This window comes from Lactuca virosa, chromosome 8 (genome assembly GCF_052849685.1).
Source record: "Lactuca virosa cultivar CGN04683 chromosome 8, Lactuca_virosa_CGN04683_v6, whole genome shotgun sequence".
NCBI lineage: Eukaryota > Viridiplantae > Streptophyta > Magnoliopsida > Asterales > Asteraceae > Lactuca > Lactuca virosa.
Genome location: NC_136433.1, coordinates 114385847 through 114403451, shown reverse-complemented (window position 1 = coordinate 114403451; position 17605 = coordinate 114385847). Strand labels below are relative to the sequence as shown.

The 17605-nt window shown below is 37.6% G+C and overlaps 1 protein-coding gene across 2 annotated transcripts; it reads right to left on the bottom strand.

Moving 5' to 3' along the window:
- Positions 1-581: 581 nt before the first annotated feature.
- Positions 582-16911, bottom strand: LOC145134481 (calcium-transporting ATPase 4, plasma membrane-type-like). Of its 2 annotated transcripts, none has more exons than XM_079069320.1 (8): positions 16662-16911; positions 16039-16188; positions 12650-12757; positions 4792-4846; positions 2451-4612; positions 2197-2368; positions 1825-2123; positions 582-1133 (listed from the first exon to the last, which is right to left on the bottom strand). In XM_079069320.1, exons 1-8 carry the CDS (start codon positions 16785-16787, stop codon positions 837-839), a joined length of 3369 nt encoding a protein of 1122 aa, XP_078925446.1. In that variant the 5' UTR covers positions 16788-16911; the 3' UTR covers positions 582-836. The 2 variants fall into 2 exon arrangements, with proteins under 2 accessions (XP_078925446.1, XP_078925447.1); XM_079069321.1 differs by having other exon boundaries at positions 2451-4195.
- Positions 16912-17605: the final 694 nt, after the last annotated feature.

Below are 17605 nucleotides of genomic sequence, written 5' to 3'. Positions count from 1 at the left end.
GAATATGCCCCATGAGATCTTCCTCATAAATTGGGTTTTGGGCTAAGGCTAGGTCATCAGCAATTGACTGCATATCTTGAAGAAAATCAGTGATTGATCGATTTCCTTTGGGGTTCTTCACCAATTTAGATTTTAAGGAATAATACGTGACCTTGAGGCGCTAGCATAGCTTGAATTTAGTCTTACCCATGCTTCTCGAGCAGTGCTGGCAGAAGAGATGAGCGGTTGAATTAATTGAAAGCAACTTCCAAGGAGTGCACTGATCAAAATTTGGTCTTGTCGAAACCAAGGTAAGTATTCTGGATTTGTCTTCTTTCCATCTTTGTCTTCAATTTGTTTCTTTGGCGGTTCTTGACTGCCATCTATGAATGCTTCGAGTTGTAATCCGATGAGGGTAGATTCCACTTGTTTGCGCCAAACAGGAAAATTAACAGATGTGAGTTTGATAGGAAAGTGGGTGGCTGCAGTCAATTGAATGGTTGTAGCCATTATTGATTTATGAGTGATTTAGGGTTTAGAAGAAGGAACGAGAGTTGCTCAGGGGTGCTTTGGTTGGCTCTGATACCATATAAATGTATTGATGATACTGAAGATGCACACTTATTATTAATGTTTATAGTGGCTTTTATAGCCAATAATACATGCATGCAATGGAGCTAATTGAGGAGCTATTACAGGAAAGTATTAATACTAATATGACAGCATATATACAGTGAGATGACAGCTAATGACTATACATGTATAAGCTTTATTTTGTGTTCTTGGAGATATTCGTAATAGTTTTTAAGAAAAAGAAAGAAAGGAAGACTAGATAGCATTTACTCTTGAGGTTTCCTTTAAACACTTTCTAGGCCAGCAGGGAGGATCTCATAGCCATCATGATATGGTTCTTTGGCAGCAGAAATGCACTTCAAAACAACTGAAATCGGCATGCTCACCAAGCCGACCACAATGCTAAGTACCCACAGTTGCCAGTCTAGTGGCACGGTGCTTGCAAAAGTCCCAAGAAACTCAACTATGGTTACTTGACATACAACTATCGATATCATCACACACATGAATATCCAACTGCTGAACATGCCTCGGAAAACATTTATATCATCAATTTCACGGCTGTTTATATCATTGAAGACCTGCAGATATATTAAGGAACCGATACCATTCATTATATATATATATATATATATATATATATATATATATATATATATATATATATATATATATATATATATATATATATATATCACGGTTGCAGAAATCGGGATTAATCGGCGATTAATCGTGGATTAATCGCTTGGCGTTCTCCAACCGTCGAGGATTAGGGCATTAATCGGAAATTTAGGATTAATCGGGTTTGGCAGGATTAATCAGCCTTGGCGGGATTAATCGGTCAACAAAAGTCAAAAAAAAAAGTCAAAAAAAGGTCAAAAAAATTTTAAAAATTCAAAAAACCAATTTTCTTTTTTTACTCCAAAATTTCAAATATTATACCAAAATGTTCATATTTTCGTATTTCCAAATTTCCAAATTACAATTTTTCTTATTTTCTAATTTTGATGTACTTGTTTTTTCTTAAGATATATTAATATTTAATTAATTTTAATATTTTATTAATAATCTATGGTCCCCGATTAATCCTCGATTAATCCCCGCCAAGACCGATTAATCCCTTAACACCAGTCGACCGTCGAGCTACCGTCAAACGATTTTTACAACCTTGATATATATATATATATATATATATATATATATATATATATATATATATATATATATGTCATACAGCTCATAGAAACATAGATATCTTTAAAGTTGGGTAACCTGACAGAAGACAAACGTGTTGAAAATGAAAGTATTAAGGATCACAGTCGCATTCGGCCCATGGAGATTCAAGATTGGCTTCCCGGAAAAATTGAGAACAAACAGGACAGCCATTTGGTAAATACTTTGACTAATGATATTCCGCCACATCGTCTTGGTGATGAAACTTTCAGTACCTTTAACAGGAGGCCGTTTCATTAAACCATCATTTGGTGGCCCGGTGGCCAATGCTAGTGCACTCAAAGTGCACATGATCAGGTTGACCCAAAGCAATTGGACAGCTGTAAGTGGTGCTGACCCTGAGGTTTTTAATTAAGAGTATAAGTGAACAAGAACAACCTACGGATTAGTTTCCCAAAAAGACCAACTCACCTGTGATGCATGCGGAAACTAAGTTGATCATGAGAGCAACGATATTCACTGTTAACTGGAACTGTACAAACTTTTGAACATTAACATATACAGCACGTCCCCATTTGGCTACTTTCACAATTGTTGTGAAATCATCATCCATCAGAATGACATCAGCTTGTCCTTTCGTGACCTGTAGGTATGAATGGTTTTGAGATTTGCGATAAATAGGAATGGTTTTGAGATGTTAGCTAGTAAGAGTATATATAATAAACCTTTGTTCCTGCTATCCCCATGGCAAATCCGATGTCCGACTCTTGCAAAGCAGGAGCACGAATCGTGCCTTCGCCTGCAACTGCAACAACTTCGGACATGTCTTTCAAATGCTTCACGAATTCATGTTTGTCTGTTGGTGATGAGCTACCCATTACCTGAATTAATCTAGGAATGATTCGAAAATCTGAACCTTCTATGGCTAAGCCCTCATCAGTGAGTATCCCACATTGCTTTGCGATGACTTCAGCTCTCCTGATATCATCACCAGTAACCATGTGGACGGAAATTCCAGCAGCTAAACAGGTTTCAACCGCCTCTTTAACACCCGGTCTAAGTGGATCTTTGATTCCAAATACCGCAATTAATGTATAGCCACCCTCAGGTATGTCATCATTACAACCAAAGCTGCCTTCCACATCCAAATAAGCCAAACAAAGAGTTCTCAAACCATCGGCTACGAATTCATCAACAACATCCGTGATAAAGTTTATATTCTCTTCAGACATGGGAACAATCTCTCCACCAACATCGATCATCTTGTCGCATAATCCTAACACTACTTCCGGTGCACCTTTGCAAAACGCACGTGTCCGAACACTAGGAAGAGAAACAATCACCGACATTTTCTTCTGGGTGGAATTGAAAGAATTTATTTTCAGCATCCTAATATCACTATCAATGGCATTGAAATCACCACCGAGATCTAACCCGTATTGTAATATTGCGGTTTCTGTCGGGGTACCCAAAATAGAAGTTTTACCGTTTTCGTCATCAAACACCTCGGAACCCGTACATTTAAATATACCTTGCAGGAGCACGGCCGACACACTGTCTGACAATCCCAAAGATAAAACTCGACCTCCATTGTCTCTAGCTTCTTTTGTTTCACCAGATAAGAATATTTTATCAACAAACATACGATTTGTTGTTAAAGTCCTGGTCTTATCCGTGCATATGCAAGTACAAAAACACATAGCCTCACAAGCAGATGGATTTGTTACACGTGCATTGTCGTTCCTTAACTTGTTCATTGCAAAGGCAAGGCTCAGTGTAAGCGCCAGAGGTATTCCTTTCGTCACAGTAGCAACAATAATAGTAACTGCAGTGGTGAAGTGACCTAACATAGACATAGCATCATCACACGACCAACTTGAGAACTCATTTTGCATTGCTTTTTCGACAAGAAATCTCACAGTCAACACAAAAAAAGTCAACACGGAAAACACCCATCCAATTTTTTCAATGATTGTGGCAACATCTTTCACCTTGACTTGCAACACACGAGTAATCTTGTCTTCTCCTTTATTTAATGTTTCCATCAATTTTCCCCATTCGGTTTTCACACCCACGGCTGTGACAAGCATTGTAGCCGAGCCATCCTGCACTATAGTTCCTGCAAATAGAAAAGGCTTCTTCTCGCTGATGTGGACAGGATCACTCTCACCTGTCAAGCTGGACTCATCGATCAAAAAGTTGAATCCTGATATGAATATCCCGTCGGCTGGAACTTGGTCACCAATGAATAAATGGACAACATCTCCAACCACCAACTCATAATCGGTTACTTTTTGTGTACATCCGTCTCTAGTGACCTGAAAAGAAATCTTTTTCTTCTTCTTGTTATCATCCTTAAATTGCAAGGATTGAATGTAGTAGTCACTCACAGCCGTAATGGTGACGACTAATAAAATACTCAGGAGAATTCCCAGCCCATCTAGCCAGCCTTTGGTTGCAAGTCCCATACCTATTAAGACAACGGAACATACTATAAGGATAATAAGAGTTGGATCATGAATGGCCTCCCATACAAACATTAAGAAACTCTTGGAAGGCTTCTCGCTGTACTTGTTGATGCCATATATATCTTGTCTGCTAGATAAATCACTTGATTCGACTCCTTCATGCATCCAGACATCTACAATTTCTGCAATTGCATCAACTCCTCCAAGGGTTTGCAAGGTCTTTATGTCATAATTATGAACTATGGATGCAAGTTTATCTGGATTTAACATGAAATCAGAGGGATTGGCAGTTGACATAGGATTCAAGGATGATTGCTGAGGTATAGATGAATCATGAACCATGGATGCAAGTTTATCTGGATTTTTTATGAAATCAAACGGATTCGCAGTTGACTTAGGATTCAAGGATAATTGTTGTGCTATACATGGAGAAAAAAAAACAAGAGTAAGAGCTTAAAAGCTATATAGATGATCACATAAAGTTTAAAAATAAAATAAAAAGGTTAAGATCAATCTACAAAGAATTACAAGGTCAAGTGCACTTCAGTTTATGCTACAGTCAACAGAATAAATATGCATAGTTGCTTAAGAATCGTACCATCCATATAGCGCATTGCTGCCCTAATGGTTAAAAAGGTTACTTTCAGGTTTTCCTGCCAAGGTGAAAACAAAATGATTTAGTGACAGATCTTGGACAAACTATCTCCTTAACATATATATATGGTTAGAAGAGCTGATCATAGTTCGCTGGTCTACTGCAGTGTGCAAACTCATGTGAAAAAATGACGATACATGAGAAGATATACAGAGCCTCTAACATCCTAACAACTATCTCCTTAAGATATATAGCATGGTAGACATTCAAGAAAGCTGCATGCAATATATTTTGCTGAGAGTTTGATCCAGATAGAAAAAGAATAGGAAAAAGTTCAAGAGTCGTTGTATATAAATATGTATTTGAGTTGTTTATTTTGGGATATAAGAAAATACTATCCTATTTTGTCTCAATGTGGTATGAGAAATTGGCCCCGATCAGCCTTAATTCCCCCAGGTGAATTTGTTGACAATTTAGGCAATTTCAGCACTTCAGGTTTTCTTTTTGCTTCTTCTTTATTGTCATCGCTCTCTGCTCCTATACAATCAATCTTTGTCGATTTCTGCACTTCTGTGTATTGGATTTCATAGTATTTATGAGAAACTTGCACCTTTGTATTAGAAAAGTTTATTATGTCAGAATCTCAAGTCCACTACACCATTTACAACAGATTCAGTAGGCATACAGATTGAACAGGAAGAACTATTTGAAGTGGTCACTCCCAGAAAGATGTTCGATTAATTCAGAATTCTGGGACGAATTTAGTACCACGGGTATTTTAGGAAACATTCTTTTTAATAAGTTTTTGTGTTTGTTTAGGATTCAGCTATGATTACTGATTGATTAGTATAAATAGGGATTATGTTTTGGTAAATTTTAATTCAGAATTTAGCTTGGAATAAACGAAAACTTGCAGCCAAAGGAAATTCTCAAATTCCTCTTTTACGTGTTTTGTTTCTTTCTTCCCTGTTCTTGTTTTGCTTGTGTTTGAAGGAGGACCTGCAGTTTTAAACCTACATTTGGTATCAGAGCCTAAGGCTCCTGAAGACCTAGGGCGGCCGGTTTGAGAGTCTGACTTTCGAAGGAGGGAGGAGCCTGTGACTGCAGGGCTGCGAGAACAGCAGAAGCAGCGGGTTGGCAACTGGTTTTGGAGGGGCAAAATCAGAAAGAATGTCTGATAGGCAGCAATTGAAAGGAGGTTTGCTGCTGTCGGGTGTTGATCGTTTGAAATCTGAAGGCAGAAAAATGGTTACATTAACCGGACAGCGATTCCGAAAGCTAGACATGTCGTTATTTGACGGGGAAAACCCCAATGGGTTGATACTCAGAGCGGAACGTTTCTTCAATTTCTACAAGTTCGACAAGGTGGAGGCGGCGGTGGTGACCTTGGAAGGAGATGCGCTCCTTTGGTTCCAGTAGAAACACAAACGACGACCAGTCACTCGGTGGAGCGAGATGAAATCGCTTTTGCTCCGACAGTTTCATCCGGTGAACACATGTACGATCTACGAACAATGGTTATCCCTTACTAAGTTGAGTCGGTACTTGAGTATCAACGATCCTTTATTGAATTGTTAGCCCCTTTAAGCAACCTACCCGATGACATAACTATGGGTCAGTTTGTAAATGTGCTCCAAGATGACATACGATCGAAAGTCCAAATGCTTGAGCCCAAATCTGTGGACTAGGCGATGTTTTTAGCTATCAAGGCTAAAGAGAAACTGTGTTCTCAACACTGGAGGACACCGCCATCAACAGAAAATCAAACGCGACTCACATCCACCTGAACCCTATCCGGAGCGCCCTCGATCACCCCCATTAAAACGACCATATTTTCCCGGAAAAACTCATCTGCCCCAAATCGGAGCTCTTACACAGGCCACAATAAAAAACGGCGGTCATCAGGTGAAGTGAGAAGATTGACTGACAAGGAACTGCAAACCAAAACGGAAAAGGGGTTATGTTATCGTCGTGATGACAAATGGAGTGCGGGGCATAGTTGTAAGTAGAAGGAATTGAGTGTGTACTCATTGATGAAGACGAGATCAAAGAACAGATACAAACGGGAAACACCGAGGAGACTCCCCAAAACTCACCAGATTCACTCACTTAATCAGGCTGGACATCCAAGAAGACTTTTTACCCCTTTAGGGTCTCCCTGGGAACAGGAAAATCATTCAACAACTCACCAGATTCATTCACTCATTCAACAACCCACACCAGGCTTTAGGGTCTCCCTGGGAACAGGAAAATCAATGGATGGAAAGGGAAAATGCCAAGGACTTTTGCTTCACATACAAGGGTTGGACATCCAAGAAGACTTTTTACCACTTATCCTGGGAAATTCAGATGTGATTATGGGGATTCAATGGCGGGAAAAGTTAGGTCCTGTTACTACAAACTGGAAGACATAAGTGATGAAGTTACAAACAAAAGGACATCGAGTTACTGTATAGGAGATCCCTCCTTAGACAGGCCAAAATCTCGCTAAAAACCATGATTAGAACCTTGGGTTCAGTAGGAGGGGGATATTTGGTGCATTTTGATCAATTGGAAGGTCAGCAACCTACAACCAAGACAAAAGAATATCCCAGCTTCATGGCAGCCTTACTCCAAAAGTATGCCACTGTTTTCTCATGGAAAGGAGGTCTACCACCAACATGCCATTAAACTCAAAGAGGGCACAGATCCCATTCAGTTCGACCTTACAGCTTAGAAAGAGGAAATTGAAAAACTGTTACATGACATGCTAACCTCTGGGATTATTCAGCCATCCTGAAGCCCATTTGCAAGTCACGTATTACGGGTAAAAAAGAAAGACAATTCTTGGCAGTTCTATGTAGATTACGGAACTCTCAACAAGACCACGATAAAAGACAAGTTCCCAATACCGTTGATAGATGAATTACATGGGTCAAGAATCTTCTCCAAGCTGGATTTAAAGTCCAAATACCACCAAATCAAAATGAAGTTGGAGGATGTTCCAAAAACTGTTTTTAGAACACATGAAGGGCATTATGAGTTCAGGGTCATGCCCTTCGGCCTCACCAATGCCCCTGCCACCTTTCAATTAGTTATGAACAAGGTTTTTCGTCCCCACCTTCGTAAATTAGTTGGTGTTCTTCAACGACATCCTAATATATAGTTGTGATGAAAAGCAACATCTTGGGCATCTCAAAGTGATTCTGGAAACATTACATCAACAACATTGCATCAACATGAGCTGCATGCAAATCCAAATAAATGTGAATGGGGAAAATCATGGATCGCATATTTGGGACACATGATATCAAAAAAAGGTGTGGTTGTTGATCAAGAAAAGGTGAAGGCTGTGGAAATATGGCTTACTCCTAAAATCTTACGTGAATTAAGAGGTTCTTGGGGCTCGCGGGATATTAGAGAAAATTCATAACAGGTTATGCTAGCATTGCAGCTCCTTTGAGAGATTAGTTGCGAAAAGACTATTTTGGATGGTCAAATCAAGCGCGACTGATGCGTTTAACACACTTAAGAACGCCCCAATTCATGCACCCATCTTAGTTATGCCTGACTTCTCCAAGTTGTTTGTGGTTGAAACTGACGCATGTTGAAACTGACGCGTTTCAACGCATCCGAGGCAGGTCTTGGGGCTGTTTTGTTACAAGACAACCATTTGATCGCATATTATAGCCGAGTGTTGGGAGTAAAAAATCGATTGAAATCTGTGTATGAAAAAGAGTTCATGGTTATTGTGTCGGCGGTAAAGAAATGGAGGCATTACCTTATGGGAAGACACTTCTTAATTAGAACGGATTAGCACAGCCTAAAATACTTGATGGAGCAACGCGAAGTAGGGGCCGAATACCAAAAAATAGATGTATAAGTTGTTGGGGTTTGACTTCGAAATACAGTACAAACCAAACCAGGAGCTGCCAACAAAGTGGCGGATGCTCTCTCTCTCGTGAATTCACTCAAACGACAGAATTGGGCACTCTTAATTCCTCCTAGTCAGTTCCGTTAGAAGGCTTGGATAAAGAAATTGTTGCGGATTCCTTCATTCAGCAAGCAATGAAAGATTTAAGAGGAAGAGGAAAACACCACGTGGGGTACACGATTGATAGGGAAAGACTGATGTACAAGGGTTGGATGGTCATTCCACAAAAATCTGAATTAATTCCCAAGTTATTGAAAGGGTTCCATGATTCAATGATAGGCGGGTACGCGGGTGAACTTAGAACTTACCAAAGGATAACAGCTGAATGGTTTTGGGTGGGCATGAGAAAATATGTTCAGAATATGTTAGGCATGTGGTGTTTGTCAAACTCAGAAAGCGATATCTACCCACCCAGCAGGTCTACTACAACCCCTACCAATACCAGCTCAAGTTTGGGATGAGATATTTATGGATTTCATAGAAGGACTCCCTAACTCACACGGGTACAATGTTATTTTAGTGGTAATGGATCGCCTTACGAAATACTAGTATACTATGCCATATATGCTTAGTAATTGATTAACTTGACCAAAAGAAAGTAGTTTGCAGATTTTATAACTCCATATTTTTTATATTGTTTATTGTTTTGTGCTTTCCTGATAAACCACTTTTCACACTTTTGATATTGTTTTGTGGTTTAGTGATGTGGAATTAGGAAGATATTTTTGTTTTTATCTTAGTTCCACACTTTAGAGGATGTTTAAGTATTTATGTGGTATTATATCACTATAAACTGAAGTTGGATAATTTTATAATTTTTTTCTTAAATTTGGGCACTTCGTGTGCTCTAAGTGAGCGCTTTTGCTTGGCGCTTAGCGCTTCAGCTAAAAGAAACCTTAGCGCTTTGAGGCGCTTTACGCTTTTTAAAACCAAGTAATTAACTTAGAAAAACATTACAGCAAAAATTAAAGAGGAAAATATGTAATCAAATCCAAGAACATAGCATGATCGTGTATATCATGTTGCTTGAAATAAAGCCCCGTCAATATGAAAATCGGCAAGCAGATCAAGATATTTAGTCACAATTAAGAATTTCAATTCACATACCTTGCTTTAATACTTTCATGTTTCTGTCTTTATGATGTTTCGATCTTGACATGCAACCGGGAGTAGAATAGGTGAAGACCACTTGAATACTTGAAGACTGTAAGCGTGCTTAATTAAATTAACCCTACGTGTGCTTAATTGACTCTAAACGTGATTGATTAAGTATACAAACCCTGGCCCAACTTAATTAAAAGCCCAAGATTTTCACTAAGTGCGCTTAAGCACCGCTTCTCGCCTCAGCCAAAGCATCATGAAAGCGCTGCTTTATCGGTGTAACGCTCTGTCCCGAATCGTCTCCCAATAGGGTGTAGGTGACGTAATTTAGATGATCCGGGTGTGCGGTTTGTGTTTTGGAACCAGGGGGTATTTTGGTAAAGTTTCAGCTCGGGCATTTATGGAAATTGAATTTTTGTTCGGGAACTCTTAAAGGAAGTATGAGCTGATAGAAGTCTAGAGCATCTCGTTACCTCTTCGTGGATACAAGGATCGTCGGAATCGGGCTTATAACGAAGGAGTTATGGCCTTCGGAAGGTTGCAAGGTTTAAGGCAAAACCCTAGTACGCGGGGCGTACTGATGCGAAGGTAAGTACGTCTGGCGTACTACGGTGTACGTTGGGCGTACAAAGGAGAAGGATCGCGATCTTCAGAGGAGTACGCGGGGCGTACTCCAGATTCATGCAAACCCTATTTTAGGGCTTTGGACCCTATTTAAGCTCATTTTCTCTTCACCAAACCTTAGGGTGCGTTTGGTTGTGGAAAATTTTCTAGTTTTCCAAGAAAATTTTTCAAAGAAGAACGGAAATTTCGAAAACGCGTTTGGTTCGTTGAGTTTTCTAAAATTTTCCAAGAAAACGAAAATTTTTTGTTTTCCAAATTGCATGTAATTTTAAAAGTGAATTTTATGTTTTCCAAAGTTCTCTAAATTTCTAATATGGAAAATGAAAACTCCACCGGTTTCAACCAAACGTGTTTTCTAAAAATTTCATTGAAATTTGAAAATAAAAACTCAACTCTATTTTCTGAAAACATTTTCTTTAGAAAATAAAAACAGTTTTCCATAACCAAACGCACCCTTAATTCCTTCAGCCTCCACCCATTTTTAACCCTAGAATCGAACCCTAAGTGCAATTTGGTGATTTTGAGCTTGGTATGTGCTTGATGGTTGTTTGGTGAAGAAGAAGAAGAAAAAAAAGAGAATCATTTTGGAGGTGTGGCTTGAGCTTCTAAATCTTGGAGTATATTTTCATTTGCAAGCTTCCTAAGGTAAAAAGCTTTAACCTTGATGATCTTTTTGGTTGGATCTACTTTATGGAGTTCTTTGGCATTTTTGAGTCCCTTGATGTAAAGGTGAGCTTTTAATCTACTCCAGAAGTAGTGGATGTTAGATCTAAGCTCCACTAAGGTCCCTTGTTCATGAAAATGAAAACTTTATGGAAGAGTTTGGTCCATGCATGTATAAAGCTCTTTTTTTTTTTGAACGGCAAATAAAATATAATCCTAAACTACTCCTAAATTCACCTATGTCTCCGACGAGACTTGAACCCTCGCCTCAAGGAGGAAGGGCAACACCTGATACCGCTGGGCTAGAAGCCCTTTGGTATGTATAAAGCTCTTATTAAGTTCATTTTTAAGTGTTGAGTCTCATTAAGTTGTGTTTGTGAGCAAAGTTGGAAACTTTATTGGTTAAGACCTTGGCTAGGGATCAGATCTATAATTTGGACATCTTGTCTTAACCCATTAAGAGCAAAATGTGGGTTTTTGGATTCCTGACTAGTGCGTTGGGCGTACAAGGAGGTACGCTCAGCGTAATGCGAGGAACGTGCATCAGGAAGTTGTACATTGCGCATCGTGGTCGAGTACGCGGGGCGTACGTCTTGAGTACGTTGGGCATACTCCCCAGAGGATCATTTTGGGCTTTTGAGGTTTAGGCCATTGTCGGGTTTTCTTAATTTGGGCCTTGTTGGGCCATTAGACTTCTTTTTGGGCTTCTGGATGGTACCTTTTGGGCTTCTTTGGATGCTAGGCCCATAGAAGGTTTTGGGGCCCAATTTGGAAAATTGGGCCATAGTTGGGCTTTGAGTTATTATGTTGGAAATTGGGCCTTTGGACATTTGGACTTGGGTCGAAGGCACCCGGCCCATTACTTATTATGTGGAATGCTAGTTGTCTCTGTGATACTTGCATGGAAGACCCCAAGGGTAGCCCGTGGCACTTGGATGTCAGACCATGGGGGTAGCTCATGGCACTTGGACGTCAGACCATGGGAGTAGCCCATGGCACTTGGACGTCAGACCATGGGGGTAGCCCATGACATTCCAAGGAAAAGACCATGGGGTAGCCCATGGTAAATGTATGTTGGTATGTGGTATTTTGGGGAGCTCACTAAACTTTGTGCTTACGGTTTTCAGTTTATGTTTCAGATACTTTTGTTTTTAAAAAAGAAGAGCTCGGGATGATTGCAGAGCACGCACCACCTCGTTCCGCATTTTCTTAACTTACTCTGATATGATGTGATGTTTGACACATTTGTTTTATCTGGATTCTTATGATGATGTTTCTGGAATACTGATTTTATTAATTTTAAAATGAAACTTTTTGGTCTTATTTTTGGGACGTTACAATCGGCGAGTAATGGAATCGTGTCGCCTACATACTCATGAAGCGCTAATCTTATCCAGCGAGGCGCTTAGCGCTTTAAGCGCCTAAATGTGTCGCTTTTTTAAACCAATTATATGTCCGAATAATTCCCACCAGCCTAACAGTCACTATGTATTTAACATAAAAAAAAAATATGAATCTATATATAGGCATGCCAAAGAGTGTTTAGGAAAGGACTAGAACCTTGGTTTTGCTTAATCGGTCTACATGAGTAGATCGCTTTTCTAAGTCAGATACATGACGGAAGCGTCGGGCTTGCGTTTTGATGAGTGACACGGATGTACGCCAATCCTGTCAGCAAACGATTAACATACACATGGCAGTTAAATAAAGAACACATGAGATTTATATGGTTGAAAGGAAAATGAGATCTACTAACATAACTAGAATGGGTTTTTATTAATAACAAAGTAAATTGGTCCTACAATATAGTCAAATTTTTGCAATTTTGGTCCAAAATATTTCTTTTGCAATTTTGGTCCGAAAAATTTCTTTTGTAATTTTGGTCCTTATTTAAGGTTATTTTAACGTTTTTGTACCCGTTCCAAATAGTATAACTATACTTTGGGAACCAAAATTGCAAACAACTATACTCACCGACTAATTTTGTCATTTTACTTTGAAGATGGAGAAAAAAATGTTACAAAAACCTCAAATAACAACCAAAATTACCAATAAAATTGATTGGGACCGAAGTTGCAAAATTCAAGTATATCCATGACCAAAACTATAACTTGCTCTTGATAATATTATCACTTACTAGGATTTAGCATAGATAGAGATTTGGGGACTATATTTTCGTATGGCCAAAGCCGAAACTTTTGATTTGTGTTGACCAATTTAGGTAGAGTTTTGTACTGTGATTTTGACTTTTGTCTGATTAATTTCAATCATAAGTCGCAACTATATATCTAACATAAAAAAATATGAATCTATATATGAAAGTGTGTGAGTGGGTGTTTAGAAAAGAATCCCAATGAGTAAAATGAGCTTAATGACATTATAGGGTTGAGGTCTTTGAGTATATGAGTTATATTATGGTAATACTTGAGGAGTACAGAAATTCACATAATGAGTGTCATGTGACGTTCTAATGGTAGCCTGAGTAGTTATAAGTCCATTACTGTTGTTAATAGAGAAAATGGTAGCTTTAGTAGTCGTAAGTCTATTACTATTGTTATTAGAGAAAATGGTAGTTAGTGTAACCGTAAATCCATTGTTGAGTTTAATGGTGGCTTGAGTAGTCGTAAACCATGTCTAGTACTAAATTATTAATACAAGTGTACACTAAGGCGATTTATAAATGTAAAAGTGAAAATTTTAGGTGTACCTTATGTTAAAACGTCGAGTGTTACACACGCATGCATATATATATATATATATATATATATATATATATATATATATATATATATATATGTGTGTGTGTGTGTGTGTGTGTTTGTATAATACTATGTTTTGTGTTATATTATTCACCAACATTATATTTAATTTTAAGTTTAGTGTTAGGTTAGAGTAAATTAACATTAATTTAGTGTGATATTTAAATTCTAATGTAAGGTTGGAGATTTTCTTAAAAGTATCATATGAGATGTAAATTAAAAATTCACATCGGTTGGTGGTGATCTGAAAGGTCTTAGTGGAACTTGGTATATGATCAAGTACTTGGGAATGCCAAATAGGTTCTAGTTATTTCAATAGAAAAATCCGATGACATTTATAGGGATAGAGGGTTACTCGAAGATTGTTATGCGGTGGTTGCTTATAGAAAAGCCAATTAAGTGGAGATACAAACGATTACCAACCACAATATATTAAGGGTCATGTTAAATTGACACCCTTACTCAAAAGTCAAACCACTTTTAACATTAAAATATGTGTATTTATAATATAAACTAGATATGTTGCCCATGCTCCGTATGAGCTATGTGCATCTGATTTGAGTGTCGTTTTGTTTATATATTAATAGGCGTCGTTGTTGATTCTTTTAGTTGACTTTGGATTATTTTCATACGGATAAACAGTCGGAGACGGATAGATAGAGGGAAGGAAAAAAAACAAAAAAAGTTAAATATGATGACCAATATAGAAAAAATATACAAAAAGACGAAAATGACAGACACAAAAAGTGCAATGATGAAAACAGTCAAAAAAACGTGAGTTTCACTATTCCTAACTCGATGTTGACTCTTTTAGCGAAAAAACTCGAGCTTTGCCCCAGACTATTTTGTGTTTTTTATGAAAAAATGGAAAAGTTTTGACTGTAAGGACCAAAAGTGTCAAAATGGCTAAAGAATTAAATGGGTTGGAATTAGCAAGTTTTTAGAAAAGGGACCACAGTTTTCAATTCCTTAAAGTTTTGTGGCCAAACATTGAATATTAAAAGGTTCCAAAAAAATGTTATAATTTTGATTGCAAGGACCAAAAGTGTCAAAATGGCTAAAGAATGAGGGGCAAAGTTGAAAAAAAAAACATGATGTAAAAGTTTTGACTGCAAGGACCAAAAGTGTCAAAATTGATAAAGAATTAAAGGGGTTGGAATTAGCCAGTTTTTAGAAAAGGGACCAAAGTTGTCAATTCCTTAAAGTTTTGTGGCCAAACTTTGAATATTAAAAGGTTCCAAAAAAATGTAAAAATTTTGATTGCAAGGACCAAAAGTGTCAAAATGGCTAAAGAATAAGGGGCAAAATTGTTAAAAAACATGCTACTTTAGTACTTTACTATTCCTAACTTTGAACATCTTTAATATATATATATATATATATATATATATATATATATATATATATATATATAACTTTTATCATTTTGAAGTTATAATGTATAATGTCAATTAAACATTTTTCTGGAAAAAAGTTAAAGGTTAATTACATTGAAACATGTTTAAAGAATTTCTTATTTTATATAAGATACTAATACAGATTAAAAAGGTTAACAAAGTTAACAATAATCCAAACATTCAGGTAAAAAAATCTATTCTAAATGTTATATCACAACTGTACAGTAAATATAACTCCGCCAACATTACCACCACCAGCAACTAACTGTCACTCATCTGCCTCCACCGTTACATCCGATGATTACTGGTAGAGAGTCGGATCGAGAGAGAGAGAGACAGAAAGTAATTGAGAGAGAGAAAAGGAGGGAGAGAGAGATGGCCGCAGAGGTCCAATGACGGTTGTCCGACCGCAGTATACCGATGATTAGCCGGAGATGACAGATAGAAAGTGAGAGGCTAGTGGCAATTGGAGATGATTTATGGTGGCTGGTGACCGGTGGTGGGAGTGATCGGAGTGGGAAACGGAGTAGGGTGCAAGTGGGTCCCACTTGAAAAAAAAAAACCGAAAAAGAAAATATTAAGGGTCATTTCCCAGGGCCTTGCACCCTAACAAAATGAAAACATACCCGAGTGCAAAATAAAAAGAATGACCGAACGCGAAATTTTGGCAAAATAAATACAGGAACGATTTCAGTAATTTCTTCCAGATTTTATTAATGTTCGACTATGTTTATAGTGATAACTTAGTTTTATATAGGCATGCCAAAGAGTGTATTTAGGAAAGAATTAGAACCTTGATATTGATTAATCTGTCTGCTAGAGTAGATCCCTTTTCGATGACATTAGATTGCTTTTCGAGGATATTAGTTTGCTTTTCGAAGACAGATTCATGACGGAAGCGCCGGCGGTGCGTTTTGACAAGGGAGAAGGTTGTACGCCACTCCTGTCAGCAAACGATCAATACACACAACAAGGCAGTTAAATAAAGAACACATGAGATTTATATGGTTGAACGGAAAATTGAGGTCTACTAACCCAACTAGAATGGGTTTTTATTAACAACAAAGTAAATTGGTCCCAGGGTATGGTCAAATTTTTGCAATTTTGATTCTTAAATAAAGTTTTTGTAACGTTTTTGTCCCAGTTCCAAATAGTACGTTTTTGTAACTTGCTCTTGATAATATTACTAGTTAGTAGGATTTAGCATAGATAGAGATTTGGGGACTAAATTTTCGTACGGCCAAAGCCGAAACTTTTGATTTGTGTTGACCCATTTAGGTAGAGTTTTGTACTGTGATTTCGACTTTTGTCCGATTAATTTGACCGTCAGAAGTGGCAGCAATATACTTAACATAAAAAGACGAATCTATATATGAGAGAGAGTGTGTGAGTGGGTGTTTAGAAAACGATCAGAACCTCAGTTTCGCTAAATCGGCTTTCGTATTTTCGGGTACGACGGAAGCGTTCCTTGCGCCACTTCTTCGAAGCGGCTTCCAACAGATGCCTCCTTGGAAGATCAGAATCCATCGAAGAGTCTTCCATTTCAAATATCAATGAGGATGAGGCCAAGATTCGATTAATGGCATATTATTACAGTATCATCGCTCCCTTCTCGCCTTTGTGATTGAGGATTTGAGGACTGCGCATTGGACCTCTCTAGTCTTTATTGCAGCGACTAAAAGAGAAGTTTGACCGCATCAGGAGAAAATCTATATACCATAGAAAACATTGCAAAAATGGTCCCTGTGTTTGCTTATTTCTATGGATTTGGTCTAGAGCTTTCTAAAATTACGGATATGATCCATTTAACCTAGTTTGTTTGTGAATTTTTTTTTTTTTTGCACTTAACATATATTTTTCTATTCATTATTATTATTTTTTATTATTATTGTATTATATATAGATTAATTAAAAGTTGGCTGTGGTCAATTTTTCTAGTTCAACGAGGTGTTGTCCTCCCTCTTTGATGTCGACGGTTCCAGTCTCATCATGGATAGAGGTGGAATTAAGGAGTAGTAGTTTGGAAGTAGATTTGATTTTTCGTTCAAAATGAAATTGTCCGGCTTATGAGGAGTAATGTTCATAAGTTGTCGGGGTATATGAAATTGTGTTAGAATGCATGTAGCTTTTTTCACTTCTCATCCATTGTTTTCACGAGATATTGAAAAAACAAAAGTGCAAAAATTATTCATGTGGTATGCATTTTTCTGGTATTAGGTGTAAACCACAACTTTTTTGAATTGGTGGTCTTTTTGACAATGTTTGTATGTGGAAAAAGTCTCTCCTCAAATTGAAAAGACTATTATAGCCTTCTTTTATTTTTTTAATAATTTTTTAATATTTAATAAGTATTAAAAATA

Excerpts from the sequence above, each read along its gene's own strand:
- LOC145134481 (XM_079069320.1), bottom strand. The coding sequence starts at position 16,787 with ATGGAAGACTCTTCGATGGATTCTGATCTTCCAAGGAGGCATCTGTTG. Across the intron at positions 4,847-12,649 it reads ACCGATTAAGCAAAACCAAG|GAAAACCTGAAAGTAACCTT; the intron begins GTTCTAGTCCTT and ends TCACCTTGGCAG. Across the intron at positions 2,124-2,196 it reads AGTTTCCGCATGCATCACAG|GGTCAGCACCACTTACAGCT; the intron begins GTGAGTTGGTCT and ends TAAAAACCTCAG.